General features: G+C 39.7%; 1 protein-coding gene across 6 annotated transcripts in view; it reads left to right on the plus strand.

Annotated features, from left to right (window-relative positions):
- The window catches only part of TRIM2 (tripartite motif containing 2), a 56,793-nt gene extending 37,311 nt beyond the window's left edge, over positions 1-19,482 (plus strand). For all 6 annotated transcript variants that reach the window (XM_081926030.1, XM_081926033.1, XM_081926029.1 and 3 more), the window contains exons 7-12: positions 1,309-1,412; positions 1,691-1,858; positions 2,565-2,733; positions 4,271-4,341; positions 7,234-7,374; positions 15,033-19,482. In XM_081926030.1, coding sequence (XP_081782156.1) covers positions 1,309-1,412; positions 1,691-1,858; positions 2,565-2,733; positions 4,271-4,341; positions 7,234-7,374; positions 15,033-15,185 — 806 coding nt within the window. In that variant the 3' untranslated portion in view covers positions 15,186-19,482. The remainder of the gene's footprint in view (positions 1-1,308; positions 1,413-1,690; positions 1,859-2,564; positions 2,734-4,270; positions 4,342-7,233; positions 7,375-15,032) is intronic.
- Positions 19,483-20,107: the final 625 nt, after the last annotated feature.

Consider the following 20,107-nt stretch of genomic DNA (forward strand, 5'->3'; position numbering starts at 1 on the left):
GTCAACACTAAGTAGGAGAGAAGAACCTGTGGTGCTCAAGCAATTGTTGGACTCCGGTTCCTATCAGCTGCAACCAGCATGACCAAATGATTGAAGCTGTAGTCCAGCAACCTTTGGAGGGTCCTTGGTTTCCCATCCCCACCCTAGGACATTATCTAGCTCAGAGGTGTTGGTTGATCAATGGATATTCATTTGAATGAAAAGTGGCATAGATATGCATAGTGGCCTACAAACAATAAATGACAACAACACGATAAAACATAATAGCACACCACAGATACAGTGTGAATCATATAAAATAATTAACAAATCATCAATAAAACAGATGCAATCTACAAAACGCTACTCACAAAACATCAACTAAAAAAGAAGCTGAACAGCAAAATTACAGCAAAATTCATATAATTAACAAATCAGTATGGCTTTTGTAATCTGTAAAACAATATTAACAAGATTAAAAAATAGCAACAAAAAGTAAGCTAAGCATTGTTACGTTCATACACACACTCTTCACATTCCCCCAAAATCGTAATCTCACTCTATTTGATTGGTTAAAATACACATAATATCGTTAAGCTTGTTGTAAGTGAGCCTTAGTCATACTGTAGTTGGACTTTTCTAACTAGATGGCTCTCCCTCTAATTTTCTGTGCCAAAAGTATTGTATTTAGTCATTGCTGTATGCACTTCTGAGAATGGGTGGGGGAATCATCCCATTTATATTGCTTATGGAGTTCATAATTCAAAAACAGTATTTCTGTCACGGGACTGCTTGTTTATCTCATCCCTTAAAGGCGTATTCCAAAACCTTATTATCTTGAAAGGCAGCTGGAATTCCCTCTTGGACATTCATGCACACAGAAGTCCCTGCCCATAGTGGGGGAGAAAGGAGGGAGCAACACACCCAGCTCCCCCAGAGTCTCAGACACCCCTGTTCTGGAGACTGTGGATCTTCATCTGTTGGTCCTTATATTGTATATTCATGATAATGGTTTATTTTCTCTACCCCAACCATTGGGAAGCCCCTTTCCATGCAATACAATCAGTGGCGTAGCGTGGGTTGTCAGCACCAGGGGCAAGGCAAGTAATTTGTGCCCCCTAACCCGTGGATTTGCGCCCCCTAACCCTAACTCCCAGATGTTGCGCCCGGTGTGGCCAGCCCCCCCTGCACCCCCCACACTACGCCACTGAATACAACTAGACTCCTAATGATGAAACTGCTGATTGGACCTAGAGAGTTGAAATGAGTTTTTGCAGCCATGTACTTGACTTCTTTCCTAATTGTTTTTATATGTACATCTCCTTTTAGGTACCAAAGGGAGAAACAAAGGGGAGTTTACAAATCTTCAGGGAGTAGCTGCATCTACAAATGGAAAAATATTAATAGCGGACAGCAATAATCAGTGTGTGCAGGTATGCTTGTTTTTCTTCTCTTTACCCATAATGGATTGTTTTGGAAAGACACAGTATTGATCAAATGTAGAAAAGAAACATATTCTCGGAAGTGTCAAGATTATAAGATCTTGATAGTGAAGGATTCGTAATTACTTCTGCGTTAAGTTCACACAATGACTCAAATGCCATTTTCCAGTTAAAAATTCATTTATTTAATTCTGCACCCCACCTTTAATCTCATGGATGTGTATACATGGATACACCTTATGTGAAAAAACTGTTTTTGAAAATTACAGATATTTTCCACTGATGGCCAGTTCAAGAGTCGTTTTGGTATCCGGGGAAGGTCCCCTGGTCAGTTGCAGCGGCCTACGGGAGTGGCTGTCCATCCTTGTGGTGACATCATTATTGCCGACTATGACAATAAGTGGGTTAGCATATTCTCCTCTGATGGAAAATTTAAGGTAAGTACAAATAGAAAAATACAAGGAAACTCATTGCCATTTTAAAATTAATAGTTTGGTAAACCAATTGTTTTTCTGAAGGCTTGGGGAATTGGTTCTGTATTTCTTGATTGAAAAACTAACTGTTGGTGATGAGGGAAAGGATGGACAAATTCATGCAGATGAAATTATTTTGTTTGTTCTGAGATGGAGGGAAGGGTGGGGTGGGGTGGGGGGAAGACTCTAAACATTTGCTCTGGTATTGACTTAAAATCATACAGGGTGGGAATCTCGTTCCGTTCTGAGCAACCTTCAGAGTGCCAGAAACAAAAAGGGATAATGTAACAAATATACATTTTTACCTTTGTACACTAGGACACTTTCTACAACACTCTCACACCCCTCTCTGCTTCCATCCAGGCCCACAAGAGTCATTAACAGAGTTCACGGTTGTGTTTTAGCCAGGCAAAAAAACAGGGTGCAAAAGCAGGGATATTGAGTGTTGTGGCCTGAGGGGATTTCAGAGGGCCAAGCAGAGAGGCATGAGGATCCCCACTCCTTATATAGATCACAATGGAAGTCATTACTACCAATCTCTTGCACTAATTTACTACAGAATCTTCTCCCAAGTATGAATATTGGCAACGCTAAAAACCCAGAGAACATTACAGCAGTCCAAATGAGTGTATGTTTAAAGCAACTTTAATCTCTTTCTTTGCTCCTGTAGACAAAAATTGGATCTGGAAAGCTCATGGGACCAAAAGGTGTTTCTGTGGATCGCAATGGGCACATCATTGTGGTGGACAACAAAGCATGTTGTGTGTTTATCTTCCAACCAAATGGAAAAATAGTAACCAGGTTTGGAAGCCGAGGCAATGGAGATAAGCAGTTTGCAGGTATCAGTTGCTATCTAATATGCATTTTCTTTTATCCAGATTGTGTGTGTGTGTATTTGAGCATGCTGAAAAAGCATCACTCTAACTTCACCACAGTAAGTAAGACACAATAAGTAGATTGTAGTCCCTAAGTGCTGTCACACGTCCATAATTTCTTGGACATTGCCAAAACTTTGACAGCTTTGCCAAGAAAAGCTCAACAACATTTTGAAATATGGCAACCCTCTAGTCCAGGCATGTCCAAAGTCCTAATCCAGCCCATCGGTCAGTTTAATCTGGCCCCTGTGGCAGTCTATTTCCTGGGGTGAAATCCCAAAAAACCCTTGAACTTTCAACTTTGGTTGGCCCTCACAGCCTATTACTTCATCTGGCCCTCTTTGAAAAAAGTTTGGACACCACTGCTCTAGTACATGAACATTTATGTAGTAATAAACACACACAGCTTTATTGTGGTCCATAGACCCAAAATACACAGTACAAAAATAGTATATAAATTTGTTTGTCATGAGACTGTTGTATTTGCTTTTCTAAACAGGAGACATACAATTGCTTTTTCTTTTAAAAAAAAGGTACTACAGGGGCTCAGTAAACACATGGGTTGAGTGCATACCATACATTTAAAGTACATTATTTTGCTTAACTAATAATGGGAACTGCAGTTTATTAAGGATGCTGGGAATTGTAGCTATGTGGGGGGGGTCTTGAGAACCGTAATTCCCTCCCCCCCAATTTTATTAATCTGGATTTTCAAGATAGCCTGCAAAGGAGAACCATAAAACAAATATAAAACAGATCAAAAACATCAGCAACAAAAGCAATTATCATAGCAGCAGTAAAAATACAGAAAGCAGTAGATATAAAATCAGTGAAAACCCTGAAATGTGGGTGTAATTTTCACTCTAGTTGTTCCTTAGGCCTTTGGGGTGAGGGGAGGCAGTCTTTCAGGAACAACAAAACTCCTCTGGTCTGACTCCTGTGGCTTGCTGATCATGTCACGTTTTAAGACGGAGGGAGTCAATGTGATGATCTCCACATCTGGCTGGACCCCAGTTCCCATCAGCCCCAGCCAGCATGACCAAGAACAAGAAGCATGCTCACTTGCAAATGTTAAACAAAATTTTAAGTAGTCTATTGTTCAACTTGAAAGTTGTACTAAACATTTAGTGGGTGGAAACCAGTCAAACTGGTTTTGAAGCTGGCCAGATAGAAACCTTTTTATTTATTGTTCTCTAGAGTACTTGTACTGTGCCCAAGTTCATAATTGTATTGAGTTCATAGCTGATTATGTTCTTCTTCAGCCATTAACATGTGACAGTGAATGAAGCAACATGTAGAGTTCAAAATGGAACCTTGAAGCACCACCTGGTGCTGCCTTTTCCAGAGCCACCTCCAATCAGGCTTGCTGCTAGCGCATTGGTCCACATCAACCATTTTGATCAGAATCCGCATGCAAACTGCTACTTCACATGGATTGAAATATTCTTGTCATGATTTATCTTTCTTCCTGCATTGAACTTCCTTCCTTCCCTTATCACAGGGCCTCATTTTGCAGCCGTCAACCACAATAATGAAATTATTATTACCGATTTCCACAACCACTCAGTCAAGGTACGATGCTGTTACTTCTTCATAAATTGTAAAATCCCATTGACAATGCATTGAAGCCGTTACTCCAATATGTAGTTAAATTCACAGGTGTTGTGCATCAGCCAACAAGAAATAATTGTTTACATTTAGAGGTGGGGAAATACTTGGATTAAGTCTCTTGCTTTGCCCTTTTAAAATAAAACGGTGTATCTTCTTTTAAATTGATTCAAGAAGTACGAAGTTGGATCTCTAGAAAGGAGCTCTTGGAGTCCTTTCACACCATCATTTTGAAATGCTAGTTGTCCCCTGGAGAAAGTTACTCTTGTGACAAGTATTCAGGATACTCTGGGTCACTTAACATAATTGCAAAATTACTACATAGAAGTAAGACATATGTGCCATTGACTGCATAGGAAGTTACATTATACAAAGCTGGAATGAGGAATTTGATGGACCCTGATCCATCTACTGCAAATCACCCAGAGATCTACGAATAGATCTCAGTCTGCCTTCTGCTCACCCTGCGCTCAGTGACCATTGCTACACCCTACAGAAGCCATACAGAGACTTTTCCAAGTGGGTTCTGTGATAAAAGTAATGTGTAGAACATAGCTAAGAGCAGCAGGAAGGCACAGTCCCACGTGGGCAAGTGAAATGTGGCTTGGGCTACTATAGGGCTTCTTTCAATCTACATACAGCCGAAAAGTATAACTCTTAAGTTGGAGCTAAATGGGCAATTTTGAATTGAGACTGTTTTTCATAGGCTTCTGGAATTAGGCAGGAAATAACTGTTCTTGTGGTTTTGGATTACAATTAAGGAAGTAAGACCACAGGGGAGACCCTAAGTGGATTGTTGGCATTGTTTAGCAGCAGGGGGGGGGCTCCTATTTTAATAAACATATACCCTGAGAAGCAGCAATGGTTCAGCAATGCAGGATTTCCTAATGGCAACAGAGGTTTTCAGTTCTATGGCCAGGCTCTGGCAAACAAGGAAATAAAATATGTTAGAAATCTTGACTGAAAATGGGGAAGACATTTCATTGCCATCCTGCTAATAAAATGGAAGGGAACTCAAAGCCGATCTGGATTAAGCTCCTGGTTCCAAAAGTATGGCCCAACACACAGTTTTCAAAATACACTGTGGCCAGGATTGTAGCTAACATCCCCACTTCCTTCTAGCTTCCCCAGCAATACTGGAATGGGCAAGGGCAACTTTCCAAACATTTCTCTGTAATTGTTGTGGCCTTGCAGCTCAGGGAATATTTTCGACACACTGATTTGTAGTATAACTAGAAAATAGCCTTGACCTTCTGCTAACTCCTACGTAAACGTTGCCACATTTCGTTTACACAGGACAGTCTACTATGTATCATGCCCAAAATACAAGGAAATGGAAGCATGCAAATATAATTTTATTGAAAAGCATGGATTGTATTATCAAGTTGTCATGAAGCCAAGCTTTCAAGCATACTTATGTGTGTGTGTGTGTGTGTGTGTGTGTGTGTGTAAAACAATTAGCTAACAGAAACAGTTTAATTTAAAATTGCTAGGAAAGCAAATCCTCACCCCCCTTCAGCTCTCCATGCGTGGGACTGTTACTGATTACAGTGAAAGGAAACCCCCACGTGGGAGGGAGGATGCACTAGGAAATTGGATTTGGGGCTCTTGTTTAAAAATGGGCATACATGACATTAATTCTGTAGTACTGGGCATCACACACTTTCAATTTTTGGAACTGAAAAAAAAATGTTTGCATGATGGGACTTCTAGTTTCTCTTCCCACCCTCCAGGCCCCCCAGCACCTCCCCAACCCTCCAGAACAGATGTTGGGAGCATACAGAGGGCTGTTGGGAAGAGGAGAATAAGAAGGGACTGCATTGCACAAATGACTGTGTAATGCTAACCATGGTTTAGCACTATGGACATGAGTTGGAGTGAGCATGAGTGGCTTGTATGCCCACCCTCTTCATATGCAGTTGGGAGGACGACTTTGGCAGCTTTACTTTCCCTAAATTGGGTTGCCATTGTATGCAAACCAAAGATAGTGGTTGATATCTAATTCTGGCCTGTTTCAAAACAAGCCAGCTATAAACTCTGCCTCCTTTGAAGCTGGCTTCTTAAATCAACCTGGGTGCTCCCCACCCTCATTGAATCACCATTATTGGTTTGCTTGCAATGATAAGATTAGGAGAAAGTGAGAGTCAATTCTGATGGAAACCCACTCTCCCAGCCACACAGAAGGAGGGGAGGGGAGAATGCGTGAGCTTGAGTCACTATGGCTTATTCCAGCTTCTGCCTGCAATACTTAAACAATGGCTTTCTGCTACATATGACCTGATCCAGAGATGTGCAGTGGAATCCTATATGTGTTTGCAATAGGATCCTGTTACAGAAAAACAAAAAATGATTTTTGTGTGTGAGAGAATAATTTCTTCTTGCAAGCAAATCATGAACTGTAACCAGGGTTTGTTTGTGGCTTACCACACATGCTTTGTTTGGGAGAGATAAGCAATGAGTCTGGGTTCAGAAGCCACCATGGCTTAGCTCCCAGTAGCACAGCAACAGTAGACTTAAGACCCTTGTTTGTTCAGCTAAGCCATTGTGTGTCAGCAGCTTAGGATGGCTTTAATATTTTAGGCTTTACAAAACAACAACTTGCTGGTTCCTTCTTGCACAGTTTGCTATAATTTTCTTTTGCAGACAGTACTGTCATTTTTGGTTGGTTTAACTATACTTTTATCTATGACTTGGTTTCTTCCTGTTGCCTCAGAAAGGGAATGTTTGTCTTCCATTAAGTTTTGATTTATACGTCTGAGGATGATAACTGTTTAGTTTTGGCTTTAGGCTCTTAACCTTCATCATCAAGTACTATATAATTTGTGTCTTGATTTATTTATTTTTAAATTTATTCAGGTATTTAACCAGGAAGGTGAATTCATGTTGAAATTTGGATCTAATGGAGAAGGGAATGGACAGTTCAACGCTCCAACAGGAGTAGCTGTAGATTCTAATGGAAATATTATTGTAGCAGACTGGGGAAACAGTCGAATACAGGTGAGCAAGTGATTTTTAAGTCAGTTGGCTCAGTATGATGTATGTTGTTTGGATGGGGATGTTTCCTCATCTTCGGGGCCAAGCATCCCATCTCCAAAATGTTCAACTACAGGACTTCCGGAGGCGGCGCAAAACGGCAATGGCGGTCCTCTTTACTGTTTGAAGAGGGGCTCCGCGAAAAAGGGTCGTCCGCTGCGGCAAAGCGGAGACCCATTAAGACAAACCGTAGGCAGAGCGAGCCTGCGGCCGTGGGACTCGGCGGGTGCCAGAAGCCCCCCCAGAAACGAGGAAGGGACCTCGTAAGAGGCTCCGGAACGTGAAAGGGGGAGCGGCGCTGTGAGTTCATCGCTCTTTTCGCGGAAGTGAAGCCGCGCTGCTGTTGCTGATGAGCGTCGACCTTTCTTCTTGAAAATCATCGGAATTGGCTGCAATTTACCCGTGAGTAAGGGGCACTAAAGATTGACTCAAATTTATTTAATTCGGCTGAAAACGGGAGGCGAGTAACAGGAAGTCCGTCTCCCGGTCCTGCTAATCAGAGCAAAGCAAAGAACCCGATGTGGGCTGAAGCGCTCAAAAGAGACTTTGAAATTAGTATGAAGGGGCATTAACAGACTGTGTTCTTTTAGAAATCAAAAAGATTGAAGGATTAAATCTTTTGGTTTACTGCGCTAAGGAATCTTCCTCCTATTGTGAAGTGACGTGGAATTGAAGGGATAACCGAGCCATCGGACTGCCAGTGTTGCAAAGGAGTACTGTCAGGCTGCTGAAACTTTTTCCTAAGTACAAATTGTTGCATTGATGGATACACTATCGCTTTAATACTGATATTGGAACCTTTCTGCTACCTTGTGGCACTATTTTGAAACAGAACTATCTGAAAGCCTCCTTTTCGAACTTGGGGACTATAAAAGTTGAAATAGGAACTTTGATGGTGGAAAAGAAACTTTCTTTCCTTTGAAAACCCCCCCTAGTGGATTTGTGGAGGCATAGAGGTCTGGGAACTGTACCTTATTGGGATTTTTTGTGGTTTAATTGTTTACATTCTGGACTTGCCTTTCTCATGGATTGAAAGACTATTTGACCTTGAACAGAGGCAGCTGGGGAATGAGTGGCCCAGGGAAAACAAGAGCATCTAAAGCTAAGGAAGCCTTGGCTGAGGAAGCTAAAGAAAAGAAAAAAGATAAGAGAGCTGGGCAGCTTGTTCAAACAACGTTGACTCATCAACGCAGATCCTCGGTACCAACTGTGCTGACAGCGCAGGAGGAAGAAGTTGAAACGCCTGCAACAGAAGATATGGCAACTGGAGGAACTGATCCAGTCTTGAAACAAATTTTGGAACAACTGGCACTTTTGAATAAGAAGGTGGACGATCAGTCATCTAAAATTGACAGAGCTACATCTACTATCAGTAAGTTAACAGATCAGGTTTCCCAGCATACTCAGGCTATTGAGAAATTGCAAGGAGCTACGGCGGAGAACTACAAATTAGCTGCGGAAGCCAATCAAAAAGCTGAGCAAGCGTGCAAAAAGGCGGAGGAGATCAAAGGGGAAGTAAGACCTCTGAAAAGACAGGTAGGAGAACAGCAAGCCTACCTGTCAATGGTGGAACTGAAAAGTAAGGAATGTAATCTTAGGCTGAGGGCCGTCCCAGAGCTGGAGCAGGGCAACCTAGAGGAATTTTTGACACAGTTGTTTTCTAAATTTTGGGGGGTTGAGGAAGATAAAGACTTCAAAATTGTGACGGCCTTCAGATTGGGAAGATCGGTTAAGAAAGACAAGTCCAGAGACTGTTTGGTTTGTTTGAGAACAAGAGAGGAAAGAGACAAGATACTAGGCCAACATTTTAAAAAATCTCTGGAAGTTGAAGGCAAAAGGGCAGAAATTTATAGAGACATTCCTAAATATCTGTTGGACCTTAGAGCTTCATATACAGACTTGGCTAAATTGTTAAGGTACAACGCAATCCCTTACAGGTGGGAATTTCCTCAAGGTTTATCATTCACCTATAAAGGAAAGAAGGTAAGAATTAAAACACCAGAAGACCACCAGAAGTTCCTACACGACAACGAGGAGGACCTCCAAAAGAGAGCTGTAGATTCTTGGCCTCCACCACCGGGATCACCACCAAGACCCGTACCATCTGGAGGCGGACCGGCACCACAGCCTTCGGGAACGGAGGACAAATTAGATACCCAACTGTGATATTTAAGAAGTAGACCAGGATGTCTCTACAGCTTCTTAGTTGGAACATAAATGGCGGGAATTCTCCAGAAAAACGGAGAAAAGTATTTCATATTTTGAAAAAAGAACAATTGGACATTATTTGCCTGCAAGAAACACATGTGACAAGACTCCACAGAAAAGTGTTAATTAACAAAAGGCTAGGCCAAGAATTTATCTCATCGGACAAAGTTAAGAAAAGAGGAGTGGTGATATATGCAAAGGAGAACTTGTCACCGAAATTCGTATTTAAAGATGAACAGGGTAGAATTTTGGCAATTGAAATTCAGACACAAGGAGAAAAGTTTTTAATTCTAGGAATATACGCCCCAAATGATGGAAAATCGGAATTTTTCAAGAAGCTGCATGAGACTATGCTGGACTATTTGGATTACAACAACATTATCATGTTGGGAGATATGAACGGAGTCGCCTCAGTGAATATGGATAAGTCGCAAAGTGCTAATATAACGAAAGACGGCAGACTACCAAAAACCTTTTTCGAAATGACTGACAATTTGGATTTGATTGACATATGGAGGATCAAGAACCCTCTAGGGAAGGAAGGAACTTTCTTTTCTGAGGCCCACATGACATGGACGCGAATCGACCAAATATGGATAACTAGAGGGCTGGCACCTAAGACCAGAAAAGTGGAAATCTGCCCAAAAACCTGCTCCGACCACAACGCTTTGAGAATGGAATTGAGATTAAATACAACCGGATCTTTCAGATGGAGAATGAACGACGCTTTGTTAAGAGATCAGGAGATTGTTAAGAAGGCCCAAAAAGTTTTAAAGGACTATTTTGAAATAAACTTAAAGACAAATGTGGAAAAAAGAACAATCTGGGACGCAAGTAAAGCAGTTATGAGAGGGTTTCTAATACAGCAGAACACGATTAAAAAAAGGCTCTGGAATGAAAAGAAGGAGAAGATTTTGGAGAAAATAAGAGAAGGAGAGAAAAAACTGAGATCCAGGCCTAAATCAAAGGAAGTATTGAGAGAAGTGAAGTTTTTCCAGGCACAATATTCGAAACTGATAAATCAAGAGGTGGAATGGAAAATTAAACAAATGAAACAAAGATCCTTTGAATCTGCTAATAAGTGCGGGAAGTTGTTGGCTTGGCAGTTGAAAAAGAGACAAAAACTTAATACAGTTACAAATCTAGAGATTGAAGGGAGAATGGTTCAGAAACCCGAGGAAATTAGAAAGTGTTTCCAGAGATATTTCAAAGAACTTTATTCACAAAGGCCACAAAAAGGCTCGGAGGTGGACCAATTTGTCACAACTAATGGATTACAAAAAATACCCCAGGAAATGAGAGCAACTCTGAACTGTAATATTACAATCCAAGAAATTGAATGCGCCATTCAGAACCTCCAACTGGGCAAGTCTCCGGGACCTGATGGACTTACTTCCAAATATTATAAGGCATTGAAGGATTCATTGATACAACCATTGTTGGAAGTTTGTAACCAGATTATGGAGGGGAGGAAGGCACCGGAAACGTGGAAAGAAGCTTTCATCACGTTGATACCAAAATCAGAAACTGAAAAAACTCAACTTAAAAACTACCGTCCTATCTCACTCCTAAATGTGGATTACAAAATCTTTGCAGACATTCTGGCAAGCAGGTTTAAGAAAGTATTAAATGAAGTGATTCATAAGGACCAAGCAGGCTTTCTCCCTGGCAGACATTTATTTGACAACACAAGAAACATCATTGACATTTTGGAATTTTTACAGACTAACTCAAATACAAGAGCGGTGTTGATCTTTATTGATGCGGAGAAAGCCTTTGACAACATTTCTTGGATGTTTATGAAGAAAAATTTGGAAAGGATGGGAGTAGGGCGGGGGTTTGAAAATGTAATAGAAGCAATTTATTCAGAACAAAAAGCTAAATTGATAGTAAACAACGTGGTGACAGAGGAGTTCAAAATTGAAAAAGGGACACGACAGGGGTGCCCTCTATCTCCTCTGTTGTTTATTTCAGTCCTGGAGGTGCTATTGAACATGATTAGAAATGACCGGTTGACACAGGGAATTGTGGTCGGAGAGAAACAATATAAACTGAAAGCTTTTGCAGATGACTTGGTATTAACATTACAGGAGCCAGCCTCTAGTACTAAAAGAGCGTTAGAATTAATTTCTGACTTTGGTCGGGTGGCGGGATTCAAGCTGAATAAACAAAAAACTAAAGTTTTAGCAAAAAACTTGACAACTACCGAATTAGAGGAGTTCAGAAAAGAAACAGAACTAAATGTGGTTAAAAAAGTAAAGTACTTAGGGGTGCACCTGACCTCCAAAAATTTGAATTTGTTTAAGGATAATTATGAGAAATGTTGGTCAGAGATCAAAAGAGACTTGGAAACATGGTCAAGACTGAAACTTTCCTTGTTGGGCAGAATAGCTGCTATAAAGATGAATGTTTTGCCGAAAATGCTATTTTTGTTTCAGGCCCTCCAGATCGTGGATAAGGTGGAATGTTTTGGAAAATGGCAGAGGGATATATCTAAATTTGTCTGGCAGGGCAAAAAGCCCCGAATAAAGTTTAAAATACTAACAGATGCGAAAGAAAGAGGGGGGTTTGCCCTGCCGGACTTGAAGTTATATTATGAATCTGCAGCCCTCTGCTGGTTGAAGGATTGGATTTTGTTGGAGAACACCGATGTCCTCGACCTGGAGGGATTTGATAATGCTTTTGGGTGGCATGCATATTTGTGGTACGACAAGGTTAAAGTTCATAAATCGTTCAAAAACCATATTGTCAGAAGGGCAATTTTTATGGTCTGGTCAAAATATAAAGACTTATTGGAGAGTAAAACTCCGAGGTGGCTCTCACCGATGGAGGCCAAAGCACGTAAAAGACTCAATATGGAGGCCCATTGGCCTAAATATTGGGAAATAATTGAAAAAATTGGAGATAAATGGAGGTTGCAGAGTATGGAAAAGTTAAAAAACAAGGTGCGAGATTGGTTGCATTATGCTCAAATCCAGGAAGTTTTTAAAGCGGACAAAAAAGTGGGTTTCCAGGAGGAAAAATCGAAACTAGAGACAGAGTTGCTTGAGCCAAAATCTAAGTTAATTTCGAGAATGTACAACTTGCTGCTTAAATGGAATACACAGGATGAGATTGTTAAATCCTCCATGATAAAGTGGGCGCAGGACTTGGGGCACAACATTATGTTGGAAGACTGGGAAAGGTTATGGAACACCGGAATGAAATTCACGGCATGTAGTGCCTTGAAGGAAAATATTATGAAAATGACATACCGGTGGTACATGACCCCAGTCAAGCTTGCAAAGATATATCACCTGTCTGACAATAAATGTTGGAAATGTAAAGAGGAGGAAGGGACATTTCTACACCTCTGGTGGACCTGCCCGAAGGTGAAGGTCTTCTGGGAGATGATACATAATGAACTAAAAAAGGTGCTTAGACTCACCTTACCCAAGAAACCGGAGGCCTTCCTCCTGGGCATGGTAGACCAGAGGGTGGCTAAGAAAGATAGAACTTTCTTTATGTACGCTACTACAGCAGCAAGGATCTTGATGGCAAAGCACTGGAAGACACAAAATCTACCCACATTGGAAGAATGGCAGACGCAGCTGATGGATTATATGGAACTGGCTGAAATGACTGGCAGAATTCGAGACTCGGGAGAAGAAGAAACGGAGGAAGTTTGGGAAAAATTTAAGGACTATTTGAAAAAGCATTATAAGTTGTATGAATGTTAAAAAATGCTTCTCTCTAGGAAATTATAGCTTCAGTATCGGTAAATCTTTGAATTGGTAAATAAGGCACAACAAGACAGAAGTGGTGTAATGAAATAATTTTATTGTGTTGAAACTAAAAATTAATGGATTTGGATTGAAATGTTTAGAGACCAGATATCACGATAAAATGGAAGATATATTATTATGTTTAAAATAAGTCAACAAATTGCTGAGGTTTTGGTTTTACAGAGAATGCAGTGTCCGGAAGATGGGGGGAGTCCATTAGATTTATGGAAACATGTATTTGGAATTTGAATTTTGTATATTATAAACCTAATAAAAATTATATTAAAAAAAAAAAAACCAAAATGTTCAACTACAACACAGTCTCTTGCATATTTACAAATGAAGTAAGAGTCCCGTTGACTTTCCAACTCAGTCTTCCTCTGAGATTATTGTGCTCAGGAGATAAAATATCAATGAGTAATGGAGTAGCTGTGTAGTTAAGGGAAGGGAAACTTGTGGCTCTTCAGCTGGTAAGAAGCATATGTCAGGATTAAAGGTGTGCCCATGTTAGGATCTAAACACATCCTTCTGGGAGGAGTGGAAACCCCAAAGCATTGTCTGAATGCATGATTACCCTTTATCTCCCCTTGTACCCAATAAAAGGACTCACACACAAGATCTGAATTAAAGAATGATTTAACGTAAGGGGAATGCCAGCCTGTATGTTAGGAAAGAATTCTAAAATAAACCTCTTAAGTCTTAACAAGCATAACCTGAGTCCAGGTTCTTATTTCTAAGAACCCCAAGCCTCTAAACACAGCAACAGCAAGAAGTGTTTCCTGGTAGCAGATAACTAGATAGGGCAGAGCATAGATAATAGTTTGATTCAATTTAAAATACTTGGATGTTTTGCGTTTCAGGACAAAACCCTCCTAAGGCAATTTACAAAAGATAATTACTCCATAAACCAATTCTCATATACCTATAAAACCCAATTACAGAAAAACTTAAGAACAACAGCAGCTGTTTCAAGCAATTTAGTACCCAACCCAGGGCACTTTTAAGAGAATGTTTAACTGTTTAAAAACAGTTTTTAAAAATTTATATAAAGATGGGCCATGCATACTAAGAGAGAATTCCAAGGTTATTTGGGCCACTGTTGAAAAGGCTCTTTCTCTGATGCCCACCAGTCTGGTGGCTCTTAAAGGCAGGTCTGAGAGTTTTCTATGGGTGCAGACAGCCCTTCAGGTAACCTGTTCCCAAAATGTTTAGAGCTTTAAAGAGCAATGCCAGTGCTTTAAATTAAGCCTGAAAATGATTAGAAAGTATTGGTGTGTCTATGCTTTGAGCCTAGGTCCCAGCAAGCATCCTTGCAGCTGCATTCCTGTTGTTGTTGTTGTTGTTGTTGTTGTTGTTGTTGTTGTTGTTGTTGTTATACCTGCCCATCTGACTGGGTTTCCCCAGCCACTCTGGGTGGCTGTGAACTATCTCTAATTACAACCTCAGGCAGATTAAATTATGTCAGTCTAGTCTGGGTGTGACCATGGCAGACTTTCAGCAGATAGGGTCATAGCTGGTGACTTTGCCACCTTCTACAATTCTATTTACTTCATGTGAATCTGCGTGGCTGCCTGCATTTATGCATATTAGCTTCTAGGTATCCACAGTTCACTGTCTTTGGCTGACATTCTCTCTTTGCCTTTTTCACAGGTTTTTGATGGGAGTGGATCCTTTTTATCCTATATTAACACATCTGCCGATCCACTTTATGGTCCGCAAGGTTTGGCCCTTACTTCAGATGGTCATGTTGTAGTTGCAGACTCTGGCAATCACTGCTTCAAAGTCTATCGATACTTACAGTAACAACTGCGGCGGCTCCTGCTCAAGAAGTTACTAGCCTCTGAGGGCCAACATAGATCTTTTTTGTGTGTAGGATGTCTACTTCTTAAATATTTCAATTTTAATACTGAAGGAGTCTCCAGTTTTTGTTTTTTTTTAATTTCCAAACCTACCTTGTTTACATAGGACTTGCACCTCATACGTTACGCACTGAACTGATTATAAGGATTATTAAATAAGACCCTCTTCCCTCCCCACCGAATTTAGAGACAATGGGATACTAGACATGTGAACTGCAGCTTGTAGATCAGGCATTCATGTAATTGACTGGGGGGGTGAGGTTCTGAAGGAGGGAAAATAATTTTAAAAGCAACATGATCTAAAGCGTTTATTTAACATGTGAATGGGAGCACTTGTTTAAAGCTTCCATTTTTGGAAATTGTTACTGTAGAGCATTATTTAACCCAGCAGGAAGTCTGGGAGTCTTCTAGATCGCATAGCGCTAGTAAGTATTACACTTGTAACATACTTCAGTCTTAGTAACTGTAATGAGTAGTTTCTTTTAGTAAAGAGATATGGTTAGCCCTTCCTGTCAGACCTAACACAGCTTAACTTCTAGCACTACAAAAATCAATGCAAACTTCTTGCCCTCTGTGGGATTGATGTACATGTTTATCAATTTTCCTACTGCTCAGTGTGTGTTGTAGGGATTTTTCCAGAAACCTGAAACTTCTAAAAAGCTATGGGAATATATTCCAATAGGGATAGATTACTGCTGGCACTTCATAAAATCAGTTTCCTATTAGCGCTGTACTGATTCATTAGGAAGTTAATTGCCATTATGTCAACCTCGCTAGCTTCACACCTGACACCCGTGTTTCAGACAGGTTCTTGCTATGGTTTATGAAAGCAATCTGCTTTGTTCCAATTGCCCGTTTTCACATAGGATAATAAGCCACACATGTACCACATCTGAGGGCCTGCCTTGTGCAACCAAAGGAGAGTTTGGTGGTCGACAGTTTATTTTGTTTGTTTCTTTCATTTTGGGTAAAACCAAGGGTTACCAAAGCAGGTGTGCATTTGTTTGAATTCCAGAAAGACTGAGCACCAGAATTAATTGAACAAGTCTTGGAAGATCCTTATGAGAGTGCGAGAGTGTTCTACAGAGGGATTTCAAAAACTGTTCATGAGTTCCTCCATCATATGCGCATGTAGTGTGGGGAACAAAAGAACAAGGAGCATAAATGTAGGTGATAACAAACAGGAATGTGCATAACCCTGTGTATGAGAGAATGTTCTGAAAGGGTCTATTTCCCTCTCTTCCCCTTCCCACATACAAGTCTTGCAACTTATAATTATCAGATTCACCTCAGTGCTTGCAATGTGTTTTCTCCTTTTGCTTAAGTTATTTCCATCAAATACACGTTTGCCTACGTTGTTACATCAAGTGAGAAGAAAAATACATTTGACAGCAGTGTGGGGTCACGAATTGCCTCCGGCCTTATGCAAGAAGATTCCTGATGGTGTGGTTCGTGAATCCCAAATTTTACGTTTTTCTTCTTGATCTTTAGTTTGACCTGTCAGGGTGGAATCTTAATATCAGCCAGCCTGCACTTTTGGGGTGGATAGAGCCTTAAAACATTTAAATAATGAGTACAATGAGAAGACTTGCAAACATGAAGATTATTACCTACTTTTCCCCACAATACAGTAGCTAAAAAGTTGGTTGTTTTAAACTAAGGAATAGATAAACACTGTTTAAAGGCTTTTACTCCTTCTCACTTACTGTTATAAAATAAACATCTTAAATGAGTAATGTTAAGAATCTAAATTTATGGTTCCTGGATTAATATTTTTGAGTGTCTGCAAAGGCATTAGACAGACACTACATGCTGTTAGTCTCAGACACTGAACCACCTTGAAATCTATTTAAATTCTTTGTGAAAAGGGATATCCTATTTACAATTTTATATGTATTTATTAAGCCATGCAAGCAAAAACAAAACAAAAAAACCTTAAGCTGTCTCGTAATTGTTATTGAACTTTTAATATAAAGGAACTCACAAACTGTTAAGTATGTTATTACTATAGACGTAATTCACGACATATTGTCAAACCAATCTGGCTTAAAATTTTAGATGCTTATGCTTTTATAAACATGTTCTTGTGACAAAAGGAAATATTCACTTGAATGTTACTGTTCTTAGTTTGGCAATTTCTTAAACTGGATCTAGGAGCACAACTGCCCATCATGATAACTTCTCACTTCAAGTGAAGATCTGTGCTCACATCTCAATGGAATTTTTGTAGGAGCCCTTCCCAGTGAATTGTATTAGGGAAGCATCCAAACTTAAATTGTTATAAATTCACACTTGGAGACCATTTCATGCATGCGGACATTGTCCTTCAAATGCTTTCCTAAAGTAATTGTTTCTTAATCCTAGTAAATAATACCTTAGTAATGTTGTATGTACTACCAACTCAAATTTTAATTATTGCTTATTTCCTTTACAACAAAGCTAACATATGTTAAGGGTAATGTGGCCTTTCCCTCAATATCTAACTTTTTTAAAAAAAGATCCTGGTTCTTCCTTGATGAATTGTTAAGATTTATAATCTGTTGGTGATGCACACTATTTACAAACTGGTGCTAGTCTGGAGCATTGTTGAATTTCATGTTTTTGCCAGATGATATTTTGAAAGCTTAGCAACATCAGTTAACTGAGCAGGGGGCAAAATGGGCGTTTGAAAATTAGCCAGCAATAATCAAAATGTTTCTTGCTCACCAATTTCCAGTTGTTCACAATTGTTGCCCTTTACCTGGTTAGCTGATGGAAGAAATGAAAAAATAACCATTGTACAAATGTAACTTCTTTTTTTAAAGTCATTTTTGGGGGGCTGGGCAAACATTTGCCAGAATTACAGAGTTTACAAAGGCAGGGATAAGGCACCTGTGGCTCTGCTGATATTGTTGGACTCTTAACTTTGATCAGCCCCATGGGCCAGTGATCAGAGATGATGGAATCTGTATTGCAAGATATGAAAGGCCACACATTCCCAATCCCTGATCTAAGGCATGACCCATCCCCACTTACACTGCCAAACCCACAGCCCTAGGACACATCTGCACTACAGACTTAAAATGGATTGGTAGTAAAAGGTTGCCCCATGGTGTTTTTTTGGTGATTCTGGTTTATGTTTGCAGTGTCCATCTTCTGTCAAGTGGTGCCCAAAGGTAGAGTAATAAGTAGTAAATGCATCACGAGCAGTGCAAATACATGTGTTTATTAAGGTAAACACTTGCTAAAAATAAGCCTAAAAATGTTGTCAGTTCATTTTTCAATAAACTCGCAAACTGTACATTGAATGATTTTTTAAACTGTAAAAAAGGAAAACTGATAAATACTAGTAAAGTTTTTACACTGATTTAAAGTTTCAGCAAAGTAGCAAGAAAAATATTGTCTATTGTTGTTGTCCTTCGTAAACATTACAGGGCTTTCAACTTTACAGCTGATTTTTTTTCTTTGATGACTAAGGATCTAGTGTTGCCATAATGAAAACAAGTGCCCATTAAGTTATGCTTGTTGTGTGAGGAAATGAATTTTTTAATTTTCTTTTAATGGATGACAGTAAGAAACAAAATGTTAATGTCCATTGAAAATGCTGTTGAAGATGAACTGTGAGCAATGATTTTCAAGGTCTGTGTTTGGAGAATGTATGGGAGATGCTTGTATTTAGCATAGGATGATTCCAAAATGGTGGTAGTTTCCGATGAATGTACCACGCTTAAGTGGATGTTTGTGAGCAACACAGCCTTAACCCTGGTGGTTTGCTTTCTTGCTTTATGACATGGGAATGTTCCATAATGTGCATCGTGTATTGTAATCTCCCTGTGCTAGAAACTGAATTGTTCAATATGTTGTACCTTTCCAGTCCTTGGAGTGAACGCCTTTTTTGTACATTCCAGCTTTGTAAGCCAGTTTCATATGGTTTGTTTAAAGAATGCTATAAAGTCTTGCACTCTCTGAAAACGATGCTGAAGTATCATAAGTCCATTTTTCTTTCTTTCCCACCACAGCCATGCACCCTCTCTTGTTGAGAAGAAATATAAACTATGTCTAGTTAAGGCTGAGGATGAAAGGTGTTCATTGAAGAGTGTTTGTGTGTAGGTTTAGCTTTGTGTATGCCATGGTATTTTTATGCTTTATCTAACAGAGAAAGCTGAAAAGAAAATACCTTGTGTTGGAACAATAGGAAAATTCAGTCAAATGTGTATCTTTTATCATGCACAAACCCCAGAAATAAAAATAAATGAATAATGTGTGTTTCTTTTTTTTTTTTACAATGTTGTATTGATTTGTTTGTATTGTTTTGTTGAGCACTTCTTGTTAATAGGGCAGAAGAATATACAGTATACTGAAGAACATAATTTTATAACACATATACAAAGAAGCAGAGGGGAAGGCATTCTAATGAACATTAGGTCATCTCCACACATACGTACACCCAAGGCATAGAGGGTGTGCTAAAATCCCGACTTCAGGCCCTGATATCCACATGTTCAGCATGAAATTTGAAACAGGAGCTGTGAACTGGCTGAGAAACTCTGCTACCAGTGCACCTACTGGAGGTCTATAGTACAGTAAGTAGCTGATAGTGTTTTTATGTGTCCTGTTTGCCCAAGTAGCGAAAATTCTGTAAGAGTCCAGTTTTCTTTATTACCAATGTACAGGAAGCATGTAGTGGAAACAAACAGACTTTTATGCTGTAGATAGCACTATTGCTAATTCTGACTAAACGACCCCTTCGATTCTCCAAATGCAGAAAAACCTATTGCATGATTTGTGGTAGTGACGCAAGCTGCGTTTGCGGCTCTTTAGAGGTTTTATTTACAGTGAAGTGGTATACAAATATCTTTAAATAAAAGAAGCACCACATCCTTTCAA

This window comes from Podarcis melisellensis (genome assembly GCF_964234715.1).
Source record: "Podarcis melisellensis genome assembly, chromosome: 9".
NCBI classification, from domain to species: domain Eukaryota; kingdom Metazoa; phylum Chordata; class Lepidosauria; order Squamata; family Lacertidae; genus Podarcis; species Podarcis melisellensis.